Below are 23,397 nucleotides of genomic sequence, written 5' to 3' on the forward strand. Positions count from 1 at the left end.
CTTTTTCCCTGCCTTTCTCCTGGTGCTTTATTTAATAATGGTGTTTCTTGTAGAACTGGCTAGTCTTAAGGGCTCCATGGAAAAGATACAAGGCAGCAATAATATCTAGGAAAAGAAAACTATAACACAACATCTTGAATATTGTTAAAAATGCTTTAATTACTAAAATAGACAATTCAAGATATTCTGTCTTAGGTTCAAAAACCCGCCTCTTGCATTAGACATCTGCCATTCACAAAATTAAAGTAAGTACTGCCCATGGGCAAGATTTACACAGTACAGAAATTAACATCAGAAAGAATGAAATGTAAGTTTTGAACTGAAAGCCATTACTTGTGCTTCTGCAGTCACTTACATGAGGCAGTTCTTGTTAGTGGCTGGCTAAAAGCCATTACAAAGGCGGAGATAAAAATCAGGGCTGCAAGTAGAGCTCTTCTCTTAAAAGGCTGCTTACTCTTTAGTTTAGCTAATAAATAATCTCATTGCACTAGGGTAAGTGTGAGGACTTGACTGGGTTGTCCAGATCCCCCCACCTACTTGGGTTCAGATGTAAACAGCAGGGGCTCAATTCTGCAATTTCTTGCAAAATAAACTTTTTAACAGAGCTTTTGTTTTTCCCATAACTGAAGGATCACGCCAGTAATAGAAAGCAGCAGTTCTGCTTCAGTTAACGAATTGTGCCACTGACAAGTGAAGACCCTGAGCATTCAGATTAAATGCAACTTTGGTACTGGGAAGCAGATGCTCCCCCCAGGCATTTAAGTACCAGAGTCTGAGGAAAAGAATGCAGAAAAAACAACTTCCTCTGCATAGTACCCTTCTTCTAGCCCCTCCCTCCTTCAGACAAAAACCAGCCCCAAGCCCTCCTCGGGGCTACTGTATGTTCAGGGGGTAGACAACGCTGCTGCTTCTTCCTTAGGTACAGCATCCCACCTTCCCTTCCTGTTCAAAACACAGCCTCACTGCTGACAGCTCTTAGTCCCAACATCCAGTAAGGGTTTGTCATAGCACTGGCTCAGACTGAAAGATGACTTCTGGATTATTAAATTAGCTCTTTCTCAGGATAGCACAGCCTGGCCAGTGACCACCACATCCTACTTCATGTTTTCTGAGAATACAAAATTCTCACTGAAGACAAAATGAATGCATTTGCAGTCACTTTGTTCTGCAGACCAGACCATGTACAAGTTTTGCCAACAGTAGGAGGAGGAATAAGAAAGGTTCATGGTTGAGAAGAGGCCACAATTACTTCCTTATGTTCAAACAGAAACTCCTAGAGAGGAAGAAACAACTTTGGTGTGACACCAAGGAATTTCTCAATGTGGATCTCAAGCAGATTCTGGTAAGGAGTGCAGATGTAGAATGAGCATTTCCTGTTTTGAAAAAGCAGCCTGGATTTCTGGCACGATGTCAATGATGGGATAAGGGTGGATGGATAAGAATGGATGGCTCCATCCCCAACCCTTGGCTTCTTGTTGCTGATTGCACTTGTTCAATCAAAAGCACGCCTTGCACCCTCATGATGTAAAACCTGAGATATGAAAAGGGGTAGCTTAATCAGCCACAGGCAAACTTGCACTGCTAACTAGAGGAAAAGGACTAATGTTCACAGTAAGGCAAAGTTCTAAGTCTCCGAACTGTTTGGCATGACCACTGGAGACATGAGTACACTACTTCCTCCCCTTGCTGGAAGCTGCCAGTTATTTTCAAATCCAATTTGCAGAGAAGACACCGTGAGGGCAGTCTTTGGTTTCACAGAAGTGGGAAAGGTGTTTTAGAGCAAACAGGTAACTGCAACTGCCCAACAGGGAAATGTTCATCACGAGACATCAGTGGATAAACGTTTCCCTTACTCACATAAGTAATACCTCTTTGTTGTGGTGGGGTAAATTCACTTGTGCCTTACACATTCCTTGGGGAAGAGAAGACAGTAGAAGCTGCCAATTATTTCATGGGGTAGAAAAAGTGTCTACAGTTGTTTTTACTAGGGCAATGGACAGGTTTCAAATGGGAGACCACACCTTAGAGCTCACCCCAGCAAAAGCGATTGTGGTGCTCAGACCGCTCACAGGTCTCCCTGCGCTGTGCCATGCCTGCTGTCCTTGGGATGGCACCAGACTTGACACTTGGGTGTGCACCACCTCAGGTTAGGTGTCCTGAATCAGTCCACACAAGAACCCAAAGAGCACCAGCAGCAGAGGGAAGAGCTGTGGGTGTGCCTTGCTGAGAGCAGAGAAACAGAACTGGCTCTCACAGCGAAGTGAGCTGTCAGATCAGCCATTTCATCTGACTGCAATCTCCTTGTGGGTGGAATGTGACAAGCTCTTCTCCTGGCAGTAGAGTTTCAATAGCTGGCACTGCTGCCTCGTTGTGCCAGCACAACTATGTGTTATGACTACATGCTAAATGAATAAATTTATCAAGTCTGGTAGTCAGATGTATGGTGTAGCTGCACAGACTTGTAAAGGGCAGCAAAACTGAAACAGTCAGGCACACATTCTGCTTAGGAAATGCCTACTGCCTAAAAAAATGCTTGGTAAATTACTATGTTTTAGCCAACACCTTTCCCAAAACCATGCCCGAAGTGTACTTATAGCAGGCTGTTCTTGAAATACTGGAATATTCTTGCCATGTATTTCCAAACAAGCAGCTGGATTCTTGGAACACTGAGACTGGCAGCATCCAGAGTTGTTCACTTTTCTCTGAATGACTGTTGATGCTGTTTCTAATTTCTGTATTGAACATCTCACAGGCAAACTTAAGTTATGTATGTTTAAAATAGAAGGGGGTGGGGGAAGTCACGTGTCTGTAGTCTGCCACCACATCCAGGAACTCTGTGCTTCTAACAAACTTGCTGGTGAAAGCTGGTTCTGAGCCCCTTGCATATTCTCTGCTGGACTTTAGGCCTTTTAACTTTCATAAGGCAGATTCTGAATCATTTATGGTAATCACAGTCATAAATCATACTCTCACTAGGCACAATGCCAATCCAGGTAAAGATCTGTGGTGTATCTTTGGTCCATGTTCTGCTCTGTGACCAGTCCCAGCTGAACAACATATCTGGAGATTGCAATTTACTTTCTCAGCCTTCCAGAAATGCTGAAGTCCACAGCAGTATCACAGGTCAATAGGTCATCCCCAGAGACTGCAGCAGGTAAAAGGTAGCACCCAAAGTCCAGCTTGTTTCTATGTTGTTTACTTTCTTTGTCAACTATAAAGGAAGAAAAACAAGTTGTTCTACAGTTCTCTAAATTAATAAATTGCACAAATGACAGCAACAAATCTGGAAAGATTCAGTAGATAATTAATCAGAAAAATGAACTGATGCATGGTCATCAATAGAGATTTAACTGTTTTTTCTCACCTGTAAGACTGTGTTGTCCCTAAATCCAAAACCTTCCTTTAATAAAGCAGTGATGTAAGTGAGATCCATGCAGAGGAAAGGACTGGCTGAGTTGTACCTCTCCATGTTATCACAGACTAGAGAAGGAAAAAAGGAAAAAAAAAAGGGATCTCAGCAAAATAAGAGCTTTTATCCACATTGTACATTTGAACTGAACTCAAGCCAAAGCTTACTAAAACAAGCCAACCTCTTCTATTACTGTGTATATATGACACATGGTACATGCTAAAGAGCTGTTCTACAACGTTGGAGAATAAACCATACAGTACATCCAGTTTCTCTTAACTCCATCATAAGTACATCTTTTATTACAGCAATATAATCCACACAGTTCTTTTGAAGAACCTCTGTTCAACTAGTAACTAGCAGAGTGTTAGATTACTGATTTTTTCAAGAACACAGCATCACCTCTTTTCATCATCCTTTCTCCACAGATGGCTCCAGTAATGGAGTCCACCTTCTAGGGTGGCAGTTTATTTTATTTTTTCCAACCTCACTTGTCCAAGGAAATGGAAGAGGCTATTGCCCAACCAACCACTCCCTCGCTGCAGCTAAGTCAAGATTCTGTAGTCAGGGTGACAGTGACTGGGAAATTATTCACACTGCACATCATTTTCTAGACGACTGTTACTGCCTCATTCTACTGGCAGCAAGAGCAGAGTTCACTTCCTTCTAGGAAAAGATGGGCAGCATCCTTCTACTATTGAAATGAGATAGAGAAGAATTAGTTCAGGATCACAGACTTGATCTCCTGATGCTCTAAAGCTAAGTAAGTGGTTTGATAATGTTAGGTAACATCTTAGCCTTGTCTTTGAAATAAGCTCTCTCACTATCCACGGAAAAAATAACAACCAACCCACACTCAATTTTTTGAGCCTAATCCCCCTATTCAAAATCATCCAAGTTTCCAGGGAGATTAGGTTTAACTGAAAAATCACTAAAATTTAGGCCTTATTTTGGAAAAAAAGTCAGTCCTGAACCACATAATTAAGCATCTTGTGCTGAAAAATATGGTCTACTCATTCTCGTGAGAATAATCACAGTCCAGAGGTAACTTGCTTTTAGCCATCAGCAGCCAGGCAAGGTGGGAGCTCTTTATCCACAGGAGGTACAAAACTAGAACAAGCATTCAGGAAAAAACAGGGGGAGGGTAAAGGAATGTGGAAGAGGCTGTCAGACTTAAAACCCCTGTACTCTCCCTCCATTTTGTAAAGATTAAATAGGATTTAAGGTGACAGACTTACAGAATTCAGTGCTCCCTTGAACTCAAGAGTTGCAGTTCGACAGAAAGAGCTCTTAATACAGCAAATTCACTTTCTTTTGTAGTGACATGAACCATCTCCTTCTCCTGAACAGAGCTGTAAAGCCACCAACCCCTCACTGCTCTATCAGTATTGTCTTCTGGATCAGTTAGTTTTTGACTAATAAAAGTAACATGACAGGTGTAAGTGAAATAAAGGTTAAATAAGTTTGCTTTTCTTCCAAGTCACATTATGTACTGCCTACACATTCATATTTTTGTTATTTCTTGTCCAAACCAGTTTCCCAGCTCATGACAATTACCTTCTTTGGCTTTTCTTTCAAAATCTCTCACTTCCAAGACACCTCCGCGTTCATAATCTGAAAAAGATGTGAGAAAACATCATCATAGACTTGACAGCATTTGAGTTCTTTATCTAAGTTGACCCTAGAGTGCAACTCAGTGATGCTGCACTAGGAGTGAGACCTGTTTGGAATAGAAGACAGAGCTGCAGGTGTAACTGGAGCCCTGAGCACATTTCACGTGCTGAATGCTGAACACCAAACTGCAGTGACAGATAAATGTCACTCCCCCAAGGCATTTTGTGTATCCCCTCTTTCTCAATAACATTCCTTTCCTCTGCTCCCCATGGCTCCAGCTGCCAGGGTTCCCCTGTCTGCCTTCTGGTTGATATGCTCACAGGCCGTAGGTTATCCCAAATTTACCGATCAGGTTAGTCTCAGCTGCTCGATCATAGTAATAGGAGAAAGCATAGAAGGAACTTCCACGAATCTCATCTGGCTGGTGAAGTTTCCCTTTGACAACCTTGAGTACTTCCAAGTAGCAAGGCTTGAATCCTGTTTCTCCTGTCAGGAAAAACACAGATGGGGTGAGCCAAAGAGCATATGCAAGAGATGGAAGAAATACTGGCAACAGGATGAAAAATTATAGAAGTGGAGATTAAAGCATCAGAACAAGAACTTATATATCCCTTCCCTAATCCAACATGGCACCTGCATGCAGGCAAGGACTCTGAAACCTCATCAAGTAGAACTGGTTAGAGCAGATCATTGCTGTGTCTGACTCAAGTGCCATGCACACTACTTCCATGTCAGGCAAAACTACCATTGACATGCTCTGTGGTCAGCACAATCTTCTACATTTGCTGCCACCTCTTAGATAAAACCTTACTTTCTCACCCCATCACATTGTAATTTTACCAACCCACTCCACACACACCAAATTTGCAATTCAGCTCTTATGTTCCCCAACATGTTCAGGTCTATGATGGCAGCAGACTCACGCTCTCTATGCAGCATTAGAGACTTATTATTATTAGAGACTTAAGAAACAGTTCCACAAGTGAGGTTAACTGGTAGGCCAAAATGTTTGTACCCTTACACAGACAGAATTTTTGCACTTTGCTCAAAGCCCCAGAAACACCTGTCTTATTTGCACAAGTAATTCTCAACATTTCCTATAAAGGTCTGATTTGTAATAAGAGATCACAGTCAGAGGACAGGGGTACAGGTCAGCTACTCTTACAGCTTCAGATTTTAATCTCTATTTCTCACAAGTCAACCTCTACAACTGCACAGCTATCCTTCATATCCCAATCACCATCAGTTAACTGAGGAAATATTTGACAAGGAAAAACCCAGATTCTGGAGATAAGACTTACTGTAAAATAAACAAGTCTCCTTAACTTACCTTCTTTGTTGCCGCCATACCGATATTTCACTCCCCCAAAGTGCCACTCTGCCTCCAACTGCTTTGGCAAACAAGAACTGCGGAACATTTGTCCATCCACAACTGGAATGAGAGCAGAGAGGAGAGTCAGAAAGCACAGAATTTAACATAGCTATAGATCAATATGCAGAACCAGAAAAGGCTGAAAGATCTTGATTGAAGTCTTTAAGCGAAAGTACAAGAATCTGAATTGATGGATGTGGCACTAACTGGTTACAAATTAAGGACCAGTCTCAAGTCTGGAAAAGTTGTGTCCATTTTGTCCTGCAAACAGCAGAGCAGCCAGGCTTGTCATTTCTTAATGAGACAAATGGTACAAGGGTATCTGGATAGTGGCTATTCACCACAAGAGACAAGCAATGAGAGATGATAATCACACAGATGCACAAACCCTAATGACAGCAGATAACCAAGACAAACAAAGCAACTGAGCAATGAAGACAAAACCTCCTAAAACAGAGATCAGTGGCAACTACAGGATCCACTGAATGTATCTTTGAGGGTTTAACCAGATATACTGCAACTGATAAGAAGAAAACATTATTATTGCTGGACACACAGGTCTTCTGTTAGAAGCAAACTTCTAACAGAATGCTTGAGGCAGACTGTGGGACAGCAAAATTTACTATGGGATGCTTAAAGAAAGGCTCAAAGGCTGGGAAAAGAGGGAATTAAGGGATCAAGGAAGTGAAAGGATGGCAAACCAGAGGGGACCATAAAAGAAGACAGTCACAAGTAAGCAGGCAGCTGGTCCGTGTGCTTTTCTGTTTGAGCCTTGTGAGCAATCACTGCAGTCTGTCCTATCTTCTTCTTAATCTCTACTCCCAACTGTTTTTGATTTGAGTACATTCCAGTAATTGTCACAAGTCCATGTAGCTGTCAAGCAAGAATCCAGAAGGTGGAAAGACTCCAGGTCCTGGCCAGAGACTAGACAAAAGGCCCAAGCTCTGGGTGAGAGACTGGAAAGACTCATGAATGTGAGTATGCACCCAAGTTAGTGAGTGAGAGTGTGATGTGCTTGTGGGCTTCCATCTAGACTAGGCAGTGCACACAACACGTCTGGGGAACACCACAGATACCAGAGGGGCCTACAAAATGGGTTTGGCCTAAGCAGCAACCCTCAGGAAAAGGATCTATTCGTGCTGCTTAAGCTTCTGTGGATGCTTGTAAAGCTGTGGTTGGCTATGGTGTTTGTATGCTCCCACGTGTGCATTTCTGGAATTTGCACTTGAGTCTCACTGCTGGATGATCTCAAAAATAGGGAAAAGCAGCTGTCTCACTAGACAACTCCTTAAAAAGTGGTAGCTGTTTTCAGACAAATATATACCATCAGAAACGTAGAAAAGCACAAGATACAGAAGTGAAAACAACAGGAAATGGGCTGCTGACACAAAGCTAAGTCTAGGCATCTCTTAATAAATCTTGAATGTTTTACTATATGAACATACCTTCCACATTCAAAGCTCCAAGTGTTGCCAGTCTTGCAGCTTTTAGTCCAAATCCCAAATAGCTGTGAACAACAAAGACAGATGTTATAGTCTTGATTCCTGCACATCTGGTGTGCTTTACCCATACTCCTCTTCCTAAGTCCTGGAACACACAAACCAAATTTCCTTCCTCTGATTCCCACAAGGCTCCCCTCTCTAAAATGGAGCTCCCTTTGCCAGAACAACCCTGAGGGCCAAAAGAGTGACACAAACCCAAGAAATACAAAGAGTTGTAAAATGGGTAAATCTAAAACTGCAGGAAGTGGTTAGAGCTGAGGTGGCATTTGTACAAGATGATCATAAAAAGCAAAAATGCACCATCTTAAAAATGAGGGAGAAAGAAGGGTGCTGAGTGCATGGGGAATGGGGCAGCCACTCTTATGTAACACACACAAAACTATGTGCTCTTAGGGCAAAGTGCAGAACCTCCCACAGAACGGCAACCGTGGCTTTGTGTGAAATTCACCCATTTGACTCCATAGGTAACTGTTACATTTATTATAAGCTAGAATATGAACAATGCTTATGAGAATGTCATCACATATTGCAGCAACACAGCCAGGTTAAAATCCTGTTGACCCTTTCATTGCCACCTCTGTATTTGGCCTCTTACCACTTCTGTCATGTAATTTTAAATGTTTGCAGAATATTGAGCGTTAAACTAACCTCCGGCTCCCCCTCAATTTTTAGGAGATGATTTTTCCATCTCAATTATTTTAGGTGGACTGTAATGATGACTAATGGACTGTATTGATGCCTACAGCAATCAGCAAATGTAAGGAGTAGGAGAGGATAACTATTAGACCAGCTCTGCTGCCAAGTAAGCAGATTCTATAACTGACTATAACTATTCTATAACCGACTGAGATGGTATGTTCACTCCACTGAGGAACAAGTCTCAGGAAAGTCCTCTTTCAAAATCTCTGATCATGTTTAGCTCTGACTACTGGCACAATATCTACCTTTCTGCTTGTTTCAGCATATTTGGCTTGAATCCTGTAATAAGAATTCTTCTCGTTAAATATGGACTCACAATGCTTTCTCTTCATTTGACAGACTGCCTAATATTCCCTTGCAGTGACATTAACCACACTCCTGGAATGTTTCCAGCCAACTAATATCATGCTCCACTTCTACTGTTCCATGCAGATAAGAAGTAAAAAGTAATGGTCTCTGCTGCTGGTACCAGGATGATGTGGCTATTGGCTCAGGGGCTGCAAAAAGACTGATTTCCCCAGTGGAAATAGCAGTTTTTTGCTCCTCACCTGTGGGTATAGAGCTTGTAGGTGCTATTAAACATTTCAAATGAGGTAAGAAAATCCCCAGGGGTTTCTTTCAGAGTTTCCTAAAAGTTAAGTAAAAGAAAAAAAATTTTTAGTTTATATTATGCAATAAAGAGTAACCAACTTTAATGTAATATCACAGAAATACCCAAAGAGCTTACTGCACACTCATCTGATCTGCTTTGAAAACCAAGTACAGTGTTACAATGGCACTACTGCTGCAATATCTGCAGCTTTTAACACCGATTTTATTTATACACATCTTTGTGTTACTTCAATGTATAACAGGGAAGCACAACAGATCAGGATGAAGACACTTTCTAATTCAGGTAATCTGAATTTTTCTAGAGCACTTACATGCTACTCTACATCTACAGAGTCCCCATCGAAATCAGCTGCACTAGAAGCACTATGAATTTCTGCGAGTCACACTAGGCACCTAAACTGAGGTACTCAGAAAAATTAAAAACACCAAGTATAAGCCCCATTTTCACCAGGTCAAATGTCTTGCAGGTACACAAGGAAACAGTGTGACCACTCACTCCCAGTCTTAGGGCTGCTTCACCTAAATTAGCCTCTTGTCTCACCACCTGAGTCTTTTCCTCTCACAGTCTTCCCTCTGTGCACACCTCCATCCCACTGGTACCCTGCCCTAGCTTCCTGACAGACTAATTCACACTCCTGTAAGGCTGAACTCCTTTAGCAATCATTTACTGTTCCTTTCTGTCCACTCCCTCAGCTCTCAGTCTCAGTTTCTGTCTCTCCTCATGGCCTCATTCTCCCACCCCTTCTTGCCTCCGTGCTCTTATTGAGACACTGTTATTCTGGGCCAAGCAGCAGAATCTCTGAGAGAACTGAGGCTGCATAGTCCTGCAGTTACCTCTGAAGTAAGGAGAACCAGATCTGGGTTATTTTTTCTGGAGTCCTAGACAGAAGCCCGCTCAAAGCTGAAAGGAATTTGACAGTACTCAGCTTGAGCTTCTCCTGAGCAAATACAAATCAAAATTTGTTTTGGGTCTCAAGTTGATTATCACTGAAATGGCAGTCACATCCTTGGCCTCATACACACAGACTGCCGTATTTTGAGTTCTGTTTCTAAATCTTACGTTACAAAATCTTTTTAAAGGAGAGATCCTCAAAAAAATTAGTTTGGAGAAACCAATTGTCTTTTTTCATGCCCTACGTTCACAAAAATGAGGCAGACACTAGACAGTCAATTTCATAATTACTATGATTGGTTTTCAGCTGCTTTTAACTTTGGCAATGCCATGAAATTAAAATCAGCTCCATGCAGTAATCTTATGTGTTCTCTACTTGCTCATAATTCATATTCAATTAATGAATCTCTTACTATTACAGTCTTTTGTTCAAAACTAACACAAGAGGAAACATGTGACTGCCTCGGATTGCAGGAAGGAAAAATCTCCCCTGCAAATTAAAGGGAGGTATCCCTGATAATTCTGTCAGATGGGAAAAACTCCCAGAAACATACTGAGCTTATTTATTTGAACTTGACAACACAGGTGAGAAGCAGACATAGTGTACAAGCAGGCAACATGAACCTTGACTCCACACTGCCCTACAAACCCACACCGTTAGTCCTGATCAGTAGCAAACACTCCAGGCCTTTTCCTGCATGGCTTGAAGGGGGCGTTTGAATTCTGAGCTGCAGTTCAGCCCATTTCACAGTTCTATTTATTCTCCAAAACTCTGACATGCAACACCCCTTCCTGTTGGTCCAGTGCCCACTTTAGCAGGTGTTATCAACACAAAACAGAGGACAAGCCCAGAGTATACTTGAGGCTTTGCTGAACAGGATAAGGTTGCATGTCATGTCTCAACATAACACACGATTGCAGAATTAAAATAGCCTGATGTGAAAGCCATGTGTTCTGTGGCCACCAAACATCCTTTGAGAATCTCAAGTTCTATAAACAAAAAATGTTAAAAAAAAAGGATTGCTTCAGAAAGAGTGACATAAACAGCATCACAATATTAAGGTACAGAATGCTATAGTGCCTTTCCATTACTCATGTAATTTTCTCATGCAAACTGCAGACTTGGGTCCCAGTTCAAACTGTTTCTGAAGAGCTATAGAACTACAAAGAAATTCAGCAGAGGTGTCTGAGGGACAGAGAGCTGAATGCTCAAAATGAATAGAAGAAATTGATAAGAAAACAGAGAACTGACTGTGCTACTATTAAAGAAATTTATCCTATACAACACTCTTCCCCTCTAAAACTTAGTGAAGACCTGTTATCAGACTGGAATGGGGGAAAAAGATAAACCAGTCCATACATTTCTTCCAATATTCAAGAATACTACCTAGAAATGTTCTACATTTGTTGAACACGCAGCAATGTCAAGATTAATGAGGCTTTCCCAGCCTGAGCGTAGAAAACAAAAGCTGTTTCTTTTTTGGTTTACTCATTTGCTTTTTTTTTATTTATTTCCTCATCATTCAGGCTGCTTTGTTTGCAAGCGCCTATCAGCCAACTGCTGAACTCAACAGGAACAGAAATACAGATGTTCTGTAAACCACAGATCTTCTGTTTGTGCCACTGCTGACAAAGTGATATCAGAGGGCACAGCAGTGCTCAGGTCTCTCCAGCCTTGCAGTCCCAACCCACGCACCTTTAACCACTCCTCACCTCAAACCGTGGCAGGAATGTGATTTGGGTTGAGGCTCCTCCCAAGTCCAGAATCCCAACAGTTTGCTGGTTCTGACCAGACAGCTGCCCTGCAAACAACACCATCCTCAGAACAGCCCCCAGTGAACAAATGCTGGAATGCAGACACTGCTGGGATGTTCAGGCAGCCACCAGGTGATCACAATATCACAGCAATACAAGGAGGGCTGAGCTGCCCTTCAAAGAAAAAACCTCAGAGGGAACAGGCAGGCAAACAGAAGGTATTATGGAAAGATTCACAGACTTTCTTCCTTGATTCCAGTCTCTCCTCCAGAGAGACAAAAGCAGATAAATCTCTAGACATCAAGCAAAAGCCGAAAGTAAGAGACAAAGTATCTCCTGCAGAAGACTGTCAGAGAGAGTACACAAATTTTGTAACCATCATATAGCTGGTCAAAAGCAGTAGGGGAAGGAAGGGCAGTAAGGGCCAAAACAGCTATTGTCATTTCTCTTCACCCAGAGCAGCTTTTTTGCTTCTCATCTATCTACCAGAGTACTGATTTTCTTTTCCCTAGATTGCACTCCCAGAAGCTCTCAGAACCAGTAGCACTAAGGCACCATGCCCCGCAACACCACTGCAGCTGCACAGCTCACACGGGGATGAAGAACACTGCAAGGCCTTGTTTCCCACACATTAGCAGCACCACTCCCCAAAGCACGTTAGGGAAACCAGCTTGGCAGTGCCTCCAAGATCTGAGTAAATTCTGAGACGTCTTCAGGGTTAAGACATCTTCTTACTACAGACTCTGCCCACGACAATCCACTGCTTTAGCACCGGTGAGAGAGCAGGGAGGAAAGGCAGGGCAAAGGCAGAGGAATTTAGGGAGATCACCTCGACAGAAGAGACTCAAGTTCAAGTTCAGAGAGCAGTCATACAGAATTAACTACCTGTCAAAAAGTTCACAGTGATCCAGGCTAAAATTCCTGCAAGGAGTGAAAAAAAGAAAAAAAAAGTCACCACTGAATACTCCCACAATCTCCTGTCCACTATTACCAGCCCTCCACAAGTTATTTTTTTACCTGGAAGTCATTAACCCAATCACCCCAGACTTCAGAGATTAATTCAAACTCATAGATAATGTATATGATGCATTACTGATTCACACAAGTCTCATGAGCTGAAATAGGTAGGACTTTGTAATATCCATGCAACTGCAGCATACACAAATCATATCCATTATCCAAACAACATACAAAGAAGTAATGAGCTGACACAATGCATAAGTTTCCTTGGACCTGCTTTTGCAGTCCAGCATTTCAATTTCTAATCTGAAAATTGCATTCCCACCACTCTGTTTTAATCTTGAAGTTTCTATAATTACACTACAAACAGAGCAGCAACCAATAAAACACAAACAGCTCTTTTGACTCCCGTGGCTTGCTTGACACTGACATGATTCTCACCAGAACACAGACAAACATGTGACAGTACAAGAGGTAGGGATTTTAAATAAACTTGGCAGGCTACCCTGTGCTCTATTATGCCTCATTGGTTCTGCCCCCTGTCAATACAACAGTTCTCCCTGTTGTACAATTCACCCATTAATTCATAGTGACAAACTATGCACTGCACCATACTTATCAAATACTTGAAGACTTTATGGTACTACTTCTTTTCTCTCGGCTCATGTGGACAGATTTTGTTCTTTAATCTTCCTTCATTTATTAGTTGTTTAAGCACTGTGATACTTCTACTTGCTTTCCTTCAACACCTTCCAAAGTGGCAATTTATCTGCCATAAGGAAGTGTTCTGAACTGAACATAACGTGACAGGATGGTTCTTTTCATCAGGCATCCATGCAGATGATTATTACTTGCCTGTTCTCCAAGGCAGTATGTCTGGACATGTAGCCAGAATGATACAGTGTTCTTTTCTGCACTGCAAAGTCATTGTTCACTCCAAACCTACAACATATTTCACCTTCTCTTGTATTTTGCAGTACTTCCTTGCTACTTTACTAGCTGTATTTTTCCCAACAGAATATTTTTTAACTTATTATTTTATTACTTAGTTATCTATTTTTAATACTTGCCAATTATCCTTCATTCTCCTCTAATAGTCACAATCCTCCCAATTTTAGATTGAAAATTGATGAGCTAATCATAATAGGTTATTTTTAATGCTGATATAGCAGAATTTACGAGGCACTTTCCATAAACTTCCCAGCTTGCTATATATTGTCATGTAGCCTTTCAGAGATGGACACCATCTCTTTTACACCAGTTCCCAAGAGCAGGCTTCAGCTGGTCAGCCTGTATCAGACAATACTTCTTGTTGAGACAAGGTTTTGTTCAGAAACCTCTAAAATCTCTTAGTGTATCTGCATTTGTAGCCCAACAGGTGATCAATTAATGAACACCACCTCAGAAAGGCAGGCCTCAAACAGGGCCAGAAACCATTTCTTTTTCCCTCCTTAGTTTAGGGACCATTTCTCTTTTCCTCTCATCTTCCTAAGATATCTCTCTTTTTCCCGTTTCTCTTTGCTTTTACTTTTTATCCCTCCCTCATACCTTCATGAGATCCATCCATGATGCCAACACTGTCCTCTGGAACAAGAAATGGTGATTCCTCAAAGACTTCTTTCACCTGAGGAAAGAAATAGTGATTAGATTTCTTGGTCTTCAGTCTTGTTCTGCGCTGAGGGTGAAAAACTTTTGTTTTACACAGCAGTAGAAAATAAGACAAGTGTGTGGAAAGAAAGAAAAGAAGTATTGTAGGTCTCTCTCCATGCCTTCCATCATAGCAAGACAGAGGATTTCAGGACTAGACAAGATATTCTGCGAGTTTCATGCAATCCTGGGATTACAGTCTCTTTTCACAGATGAAATTCTCTTATGCTAAACAGAATAGAGAACTAAATGGAAAAAAAAGAAATAGGGAGAACAATACTAGTGCATCCAAAGCAACTTAGTACTACCTCTGAAAGCAGCGCCTGAGCTTTCTCCTCTGACAGCAAGCGAAGTCCAGCTGTGGCTTTTAACACTACTGGGGTCTTTTTCCAGAGATGAGGTGGCACAGCATCTATGGCCATGTCCAGCAATGTTTTGACAGATTCAGCACCCTAAAAGGAAAAATATGTTTTTCATAGGGTTTTCTCCTACAGGGCACCAGAGAATAGGCCTCTCAGTTTCCCCTCAAAACTTGTGAGAACAGTATTCAATAGCAAAAGATGCCAATACCCAAGATAAGTAAAAAAACCATGCCAGACATCTCATTAAAACATTAAAGAGAATGTCTGCATTGGAAAGGTGTATTAATAAATATTTTTTAGGGAAGATAAATATCATTTGTGGAAGGTATTTTTTGGAAAGTATGGAGGGAACTGAGAGAATCGATTACCTGACAAACCTAAACATCTTGCAGAAATTAAATGGTGCAATTACTGAGGCTACCAAAGCAAGGGGAAATACCTGCAGATTTCACTAAATGCAACATAACAAGTGTGTCCATAGAAAATATTGTAATTAAAATGCCAGCTGTGCAATGGTTACCACACAAGGTACAGATGTCACTGCTGGCTCTTAAATATTTTCACTGCTCTAACAATTACAGTTTGGCATTAGCAATAAACATTCTCCTGTGAAATGCCTAGAAATTTCTTTTGGGGTGAGTTCTCCTCTCCTACTCAACCAACAAGATTTACTGGAATCATAGGTGGTCTTACAAAAGTTTTAAAAAATCCCAAATCCATTCACTCTTCCATAAAGGCTCACTCAAAATCCTGTAGCATGGAATCCAACTGAGCAAAATGAGACTCCTGAAACCCCGATAATGCTAGCCCCCAACTTCAAGGCTGCTAAAGCACACAAGATAGTGTTTCTAATCTATCATTTCTCTGGCGCCTCCTTTAGTTAGTGAAAGAGCTTCCTGTCAGCTCAGGGGGTCTGGAAAATGGCAGCTTACTTCAGAACTGAGAGAATTATTTGTAAATAAGACAGAGTATGCATTTACTCATATTTGGGGTAGCTATAGAGGAAATAAACACTGAATAAGGATGCTGTTAGAGACAAAAATCACTCTGCTTTTGAAGTTCTCAAAGGCATATAGTCTAGTTACATAAGCATTTAAGCAATTAATTAAGCCACTGTTCCACTGATGAAATATGTAAAACACCAGCTCCTATTTCCCTGTGTAGAACTTAGCTCACAAAAGTAGAGGAACAGGTTAGAGAGACAGCAGCAGAACTTCTACATTTCTTCTTGACTTTTTGCATTTGCAATCAGTAATACTTGAACTGCTTGGAAGAATCTAAATAATATAACAGAAACCCAACCAACTCCCAGGGAGTGAAGGACAGTCTTACCTTTTCAGGCTGATCAGCATATGCAGACAGACCTGGCTTCACAGACTCAAAGATTTCCCCTTCCACCTCTGGAAGGTTTTCTGTACAAACAAAACATTACAGGATACAGTCAACAACTCAAATCTTATTCTTTAATTTCCAAAAGGTTGCCCTCAACTCCTGTAAAGTGATTATCCTTGATTCTCCTTGCAAACGAGATTATTCCCCTCCTAAAACAAGTCTTGCTGCTTCACTTCAGGAACATATTTAGCAGAAATGCATGCCCTTGTACCCTTCAAGTTCACAAACAATTTATTAGTAACAAGTTGTTACAATTAAAAGTATGTTCATTTAACATTTGTGAACTACAGTAAGTTACAAGAATGCAGCATAACTGTTGCCTATTCTTAATAAAATTTCTTTCCCTTTCTGTTCTTAAGCTAATTGTGAAATACTACTTCATATTAAGACACACAATCAACCCCTAGTTATCTTTAGGTGATTCATCCAACTCAGACAGGACAGGGCTGACTGTGCTCAAGTACTTGGCTGAGAAGCCAAACAAGTTTGGCCACTTGGATGTAGAAGCTATCCCTGAATATTGCATATTACAAGCCAGACTGAGTCCAACAGAACTGGACCTTGTACCAGTCCTTCCAAACTATGGATGAAGTCATGCAAAGTCACATAAGTATTATGTCCCAGCAACCAGCCTTCAACCTTTGCAAACCTGCTGGCTCACTCTACCCAAGCTAATTCATCCTCCTGCATCCTGTGGCACTTGCAGCCAAAATTGCACTCTGCACCATGTGAGCAACAGATACACTGGAGTGTGGTGCATCTCAGCACAGTTCTCCTGGAAATGGCTCAGACCTTCAGTACTTAAGAATTCTCTAATTTACTGATTTTAATTTGCTACAAAATGTGACAAACATACGCAGAATTCAAGTATCTCTAGATAAAATTTAAGGTAACATGCAACCTGACAAAACCAGCATAAGTATCTTTTCATCTCAGTGATATATTCCTTTAAAACAGCTGCATAGATGAAAATGTTTGAAAATTTAGAATTCTTCAATATACCCAGAATTACATCTTTGAGACTCAAAAGATCCATAAAAAAGGTATTTACACAGCTAAAACACCACAACAAATAGACAATAAACACCTGCATGAGGACCATTTGAAGGACAAACTGTAGAAATCTTCAGCTGCCCCCAAATGCTGAGCTGGCAAAAAACAAAACTGTTTTGAGAAGTTGGAACCTAAGTCAACATACATGGGGGTCTTACCTGGGCTCTTCTGCACAAAAGTGTAAATATGAATACGGGTTCCAGTGCTTCCTGCGTCAAACATGATGCCATAAAAAGTGCTTGCTTTGGCATTTATAGGGCACACATTAGGTGGAAAGAAATCCTGAAACCACATTGCCCTGTTTGAATGTGAAAGAACAAAGGGCAAAGAGGAAAATGCCAATGCTAAAAGGATGGGAAATCTGGAAGATGTCATCTTGCCAGGACTCCTTGAGTGTGTCAAGCAGTATCAGCTATCACAGAGCCACAGAAGTCCTGAAGAGTTAAAAAAAAAAAAGAGAGAGAGAGAGAAAAGAAGGAATGGAAATTACCAATTGACTCCTTTAAAACTCTGTAAAATAAGAAAATAAATAAATCATTCTGTACACATACATTCTCCCTTTAGATGCTTTTCAACACCTCATCCAAAAAGAGTTGTTTCATTGCACTTAGTGCTACTACTGCATCTAACTGATTTGTTCTTTCAGAGTAAAGGTTTTTCCATTTCCCAAGCACAGAAGACAGAAGAGATGGAATCGTTTGCTTTCCGGTATTTCTAGTTTTGACTTTTAGACAATTTTCTTCTCTTTTTTGTCTTGCAGATTTTCAACATTCAGAGTCTCCAGAACCTCCCAAGAGCCCAAATATTACCTGAAAAAAAGCATTGCCAGAGGGGAACTCTGGGCAGAACCACTTTAACATTTACACACTTGAGATGCTGTGGCAGAACACAAGTGTTATTCAGAGCCACAAACAAAGAGAATTTCATCTCAGGCTAAGAACAGCTGCTGGGAGAGATTAGCACACAGGGAGAAAGAAAGAAGGCATATCCCTCCAGCAGCATCCCCATCTCTGAGAAAAGCCTGTCCTGCACAAGAGAGGCTGAGCTGAAGCGCACCTGAGCTCTGCTTCTCAGCATTTTTTCATATTTTTCTTTTCTGTCTTTTTGGTTTGGTTTTTGTTTTTAGAATTACAAACAACAACAAAAATCATAGCAAACCCCACACACTCTCACAAACCTAAAACGGTTGCCCCAAACACTCAGGGTTGCTTACACAGCTTCTGGCAAGTTTCACAAGCCAAAGCCCCAAAGCTGTTACACAGTATTGGATATCAAGATACAACATCTGCCCTTAACACCTATCCCTTTGCATGTATTTTTCCTAAGATATGCTAATAAAAGACATGGGCACAGAAATGATGTGGTGTCCAGGTAAAAAGGAGGAGAATATGTAGGCATCTTTACCAGCAGAAAAGAGCATGTGGCCAGATGTCCCACCATATGCAGTATTGCCTGCACCAGCCTACACACAGAGCACTCAGAACACAGAAGGTGCAAACAGCTCCTTATCACTTTCCAGACACTTGGTAACACATCCATCCACCCACAGCACTGAATATGCTACTTTATATGGCTGTTCATCAGCTCTGCCCAAGACCCCTGCCCACTGCTTGCTCTTACATTTGACTCTTTCAGCAATTTGCTCAGCCCCACCATGTTCACTCTCTTGAAATCTTTACTTGCTGTCTCTAACCTACATGTACTCATTCCTAAACCCTCTCCTTTCCTTCCTATGTGAGTCTGCTGCAGCCTCTGTTTCCACACACCTTTCTCCCACACCCAAAGAGCTCACTTATACTCCACTACCTTTTATCCCAGATTCAGCCCTTGTAAGACATTTATTATTTCCATCCTTCACCTTTGTCCCTAGTTACAGCAAAGGGAGATTTACCTATTCCTCAGGCATCTCTCTCACTATGGCAGTCTGGTATGTCTAGAGCCAACAAAGTGCACAGCCCACGGCAGATGGGTAATCTCATCGGTCTGCTGTGACCTTTATTTTTATCCTCCTGTTCCAAATGCAGAGAGGTGCAGGCAGAAGCACAGACTCCTGATCCTCTCTGCCTTAGAAGCACACTCTGAGAAGAACTGACCACAATTCCACCAGCACACAACAGCCCTGGCCAGTGTCTGTGACAGATCAACTCCAAGTGCAGTAATTTCTAAAGTATCCACATTTAAGGTGGAAAGGAGTAAATATGTAATTCTGTAACAAAGTGCTCTCCTGAAGAGACTGGATGAGAAGCGCCAAGCAGTTCGGCAGTTTTGTGGCTATGGATTTGTACCAAGATGCAGCTGGCATTACCCAGGTTTGCTTCATCACAGCAAGGGAGGGCCACTGAAAATCCAAGCAGCTGCGCTGCTTTAACAGAACATAAGGTGCACTAGTGAGAGCCACCCTCCAGCAAGTTTGAAGAGGTGCTCTTATTCTCATGCAACTTTGTTTAATTAACTATCACAAACGCAACCCAGGCACCTGCCTTAAGAACAAACTCCAGAGTCCTATTACAAACAGCACATGTGATAGTTATGTAAGCCTCAGAATCTCTGATGATCCGAAAATATCTGAGCAACTGCCATCGTTAACTCACACTTTCCTTGCCAGGTCTACGAGAACCTGAGTCTCACATGAAATTCCCTCACGAAGCTTCACTTCTCTATCCCTTCTCAGATATCCACCACCATATCACACTTTCTGTTTTCTATATTTCCCCTGATTTTTTTCTTTCCCCTTTTATACTTCTAAGGACAAATAAAACCCCAACAAAACAACAAACTCACAGCCAATCACTCTGGGATTTTATTTTTCTTCTCCCTCATTAAGAATGAAAAATGCACACTGAGCCCCTTCAATGACTGGTGAAGTCCATTTAATCAAGAACACTAGCAAAACAATGCCCACAAGAATCAAAACAGATGAGAGCAAGACATCAGAGACAAGAAAGAAAAATCAGCAGAGGGTATCAGAAATGGAAAAAGAATTTGAAAAGACAGAATCGAAAGTATGGAAGAAAAAATTCAGGGTAGAAATAGACAGGAGATAAGTTACTGAGAAGGAAAAATATTTTCAAAACAGTTCCTGTCAAACAACTTAAAAATCCTAGCTGGTATCAGAATACAACAGGGTGGAGAAAATTAACAAACAGAAAGGAGAAAACAGGGTAATTGTAATATGAGCACAAGCTCATTAATGCAATCAAGCATTTCAGCAAGGTAAAGCCTACAGTTCCCCATCAATAGGCTCAGTTACTGTCTTTCAAAAGGAGCAGTAATAATCAGCATTGATCATGAACACATTGGGCACACACCTGAAGCAGGATGGAAGCAACAGCAATTCCACTCCAGGGATTCCTAATGAAAATCACCTTCAGAGCACCATGGCAAGAGACACTACGCCTGCACTTCTTCACTGTCAGCTAAGAGGAGTGGACTATGTATCAGGCAAATTATAAGGTCATGAAAGCACATCAAACACCAATCTACTTGTTTTATTCAAATTTGAGTTTATCATTACTCAATACAAGCAGTTAAACATGCTTATATAACTACACAGGATGAATTTCAAGAAGGTGAAAGTTAACTTGAGATCAAGTTAGTAAAACATTTACACAAACACCACAGTAGACCTCAACATCCCTGAGGCCCAAGCCAGCAGAACAGGACAGAACACTCATTTTCCAGTGCAGAGAAACACGTGTAAATGTCATCTGCACACAGCACATTTTAGGTACTAAGTGAAAAAGCTGAAGTACAGCCAATATATAAAAATTTGGGAGCTATGCAAACCATATGATCCAAAACCACTGGGATGTTGCATAGAGACTTCCAAGACTGAAAGCATAAACGGAAAGGAAAAAAAAACCCAACACACCACCAGCAAACAAAAACCCCAACCAAAGTCTCCTTAAACAATAAAAGTAAAAACTATACCAAAATAATAACAACTAACCTTAGGACAGCAAAACACAACCTTACCCAGAAACACTGGTAATTTTCAAGACAAGAAATATTCAATGCTTGACTATTTCTGACAAAATAACACACAAAACACAAACCACACAAAAGCATCTCCCTGTAAAGAAGAATGTGATCTGAGGGGAGCAAGAAGCAGTGTATCAGAGATACACAAGAATGTTACTTTTGTTTCCTAACATAATATTGGGGACTAATTAGAGATACACAAAAATATTCAAAAAGAATTACAAATATTAATGATATAAAAATAGGCAAATATTTTACAACCCCCCCACCCATTTTAGGAAACAAAATTACATAATTCAATTAATATTCCTCCATGCTAAAGCACACCAAAAATCATTCACAATGGAAAGTCTTCTGTGCTAAAATAGTAACAAAATCTATTTTCCAGACCAGCAGCTCTTACGGTCACAAAATCTATTTCCCAGATAAGAGCTTTAACACTTAACACTCATGACTAAATAAATACTTTAAAAACCCTTTTTTTTCCAGAAAAAATGTTATTACATTTTTTCCTGGACTTATTTTCATCTATTGAAAAAAATAGCTTTCTTGGATTGTTTTGACAAAAACTTAAAGTACACTGTTTAGAAGACACAATAGAAAGAATAACTGAATTCAAAGGCAGAATTTCCCAGTATTACCATAAAAATATTGGCACAGTACTCTTTGCGCACATATACTTTCAGTAAAATTCTGGCTCTAGAGCTTTAAACGCCAGGGAGAAAAAATAGAACCAACTCACAAACATGCGTTATGGGAAGTTTTAATCTTTCTTTTCCCGTACTGAGGCTCCAAATACACATTATTTTTTTATTCACATTTCTGGCCAAGTAGGTTTTCAATTTTCCTCTTTAATGAGACCAAGGCAGCTTTTCCAGGAAACCGCTACACCGCGGTGTGGGCACCCGCTGAGAGCGGCGAACGCGCACATCTCCCGGGGCAGTGACGGCGCCTTTTCCTGGGACAGCCGCTATTCCTGGGAACAGCCCTCGGGGGCCGGCAACCTCGGGGCGCTCAGGGCTTTCGCTTCCATGCCAGGCTGGGAGCGCCCCGGCGCTGCCTCCGCAGCCGCTCCCGGGAATGTCCTGGGGACGGCGCCTCAGGGCCCCGCTCGGCCCCGCCGCGCCCGGGGCTGCGGGCTCCGTCCCTGCGGCCAGCCCGGCGCCAGCGCGCCCTGCCCTGCTCCGCTTCCCGCAGCGGCGACCGAACCCTCGCCCTGAGCACGCCCCAAACCCTTCCCTACCTTCCCTTCCCCTCCCCGGGCACTGCCTCCGCGGTCCTCCCTCCGACCCGGCGGGGAGCGCGGCCCGGGATTCCGCAGCTCTTCCCGGAGCCTGCACCGGCGGCGCTCGGCAGGAACGCCCGCAGAAATGCCCGTCCCCTTCTCACCGGCCGGCCAGCGCTACCACTCGACCGGGACGGGGCGTCCTCCCACCCGTCCCTGGGAGTAACGGAGACAACGCCGCCAGCACAGCTTTCGCGCGTCTCCCGCCGCCGGCCCGGCCTCGCACCCAGCGGAGCGCCCTCCCGGGGCGCCGGGAGCCCGCACGACGCGGGGGGGCTCACCCGGCCCGGGAGCGGCGGGACGGCCGCCGCCCCGCGCGCGCTCCCGATCCCGGCGCCGTTGGCACCGGGGGGGGGGGGGGGCGGGCGCGCGGTGTCCATGGCAGCGCGCGGACGCTGCCGCGCCCCTCCCCCCGCCCCCGCCGGCTGCGCGCGCTCACCGGCCGCTCGCGGCGCCGCATCCCGCCGGCCCCGCGCGCCGCGTCACGGCCCGCCCACGTGACCCGCCACCCGTCGCGGGAGTTGCGCGTGGCGGGCGCGCGCCGTCCGGCCTCCGCGGGAACGGGCGCCTGTCTCGCCGGGCCCGCACACCGCTCCCGGCGCGCAGCCGGCCGCGGCACAGCTCCCGGCGCGCAGCCGGCCGCGGCACAGCCCCCCGCGGCACGGCTCCCCGCGGCACGGCTCCCCGCGGCACGGCTCCCGCGGCACCGCTCCCCGCGGCACCGCTCCCGCGGCACAGCTCCCCGCGGCGGGCACGGCGCTGCCGCCGCCAGGCGCGGGCGGGACGGCGCGAGCTCCCCGCAGGCAGCGCCGGCCCCCGGGGCCGTGCGGGGCGGCGGCGCCCCCCGCGGGCGGGAAGGCGC

General features: G+C 43.0%; 1 protein-coding gene across 9 annotated transcripts; it reads right to left on the reverse strand.

The window, feature by feature from the left end:
• Positions 1–139: 139 nt before the first annotated feature.
• ENTPD5 (ectonucleoside triphosphate diphosphohydrolase 5 (inactive)) lies at positions 140–23,107 on the reverse strand. Of its 9 annotated transcripts, none has more exons than XM_063398969.1 (15): positions 22,640–22,777; positions 20,578–20,685; positions 17,428–17,703; positions 16,157–16,236; positions 14,771–14,914; positions 14,364–14,439; positions 12,741–12,776; positions 11,814–11,902; positions 9,145–9,224; positions 7,841–7,902; positions 6,354–6,455; positions 5,369–5,509; positions 4,967–5,023; positions 3,365–3,480; positions 140–3,211 (listed from the first exon to the last, which is right to left on the reverse strand). In XM_063398969.1, the coding sequence occupies exons 3-15, from the start codon at positions 17,642–17,644 to the stop codon at positions 3,125–3,127; spliced, it is 1,287 nt and encodes a 428-aa protein (XP_063255039.1). In that variant the 5' UTR covers positions 17,645–17,703; positions 20,578–20,685; positions 22,640–22,777; the 3' UTR covers positions 140–3,124. The 9 variants fall into 9 exon arrangements, with proteins under 9 accessions (XP_063255039.1, XP_063255037.1, XP_063255043.1 ...); XM_063398967.1 differs by lacking the exon at positions 22,640–22,777 and adding an exon at positions 22,494–22,632; XM_063398973.1 differs by lacking the exon at positions 22,640–22,777 and adding an exon at positions 21,993–22,487.
• Positions 23,108–23,397: the final 290 nt, after the last annotated feature.

This window comes from Prinia subflava, chromosome 5, assembly GCF_021018805.1.
Source record: "Prinia subflava isolate CZ2003 ecotype Zambia chromosome 5, Cam_Psub_1.2, whole genome shotgun sequence".
NCBI classification, from domain to species: domain Eukaryota; kingdom Metazoa; phylum Chordata; class Aves; order Passeriformes; family Cisticolidae; genus Prinia; species Prinia subflava.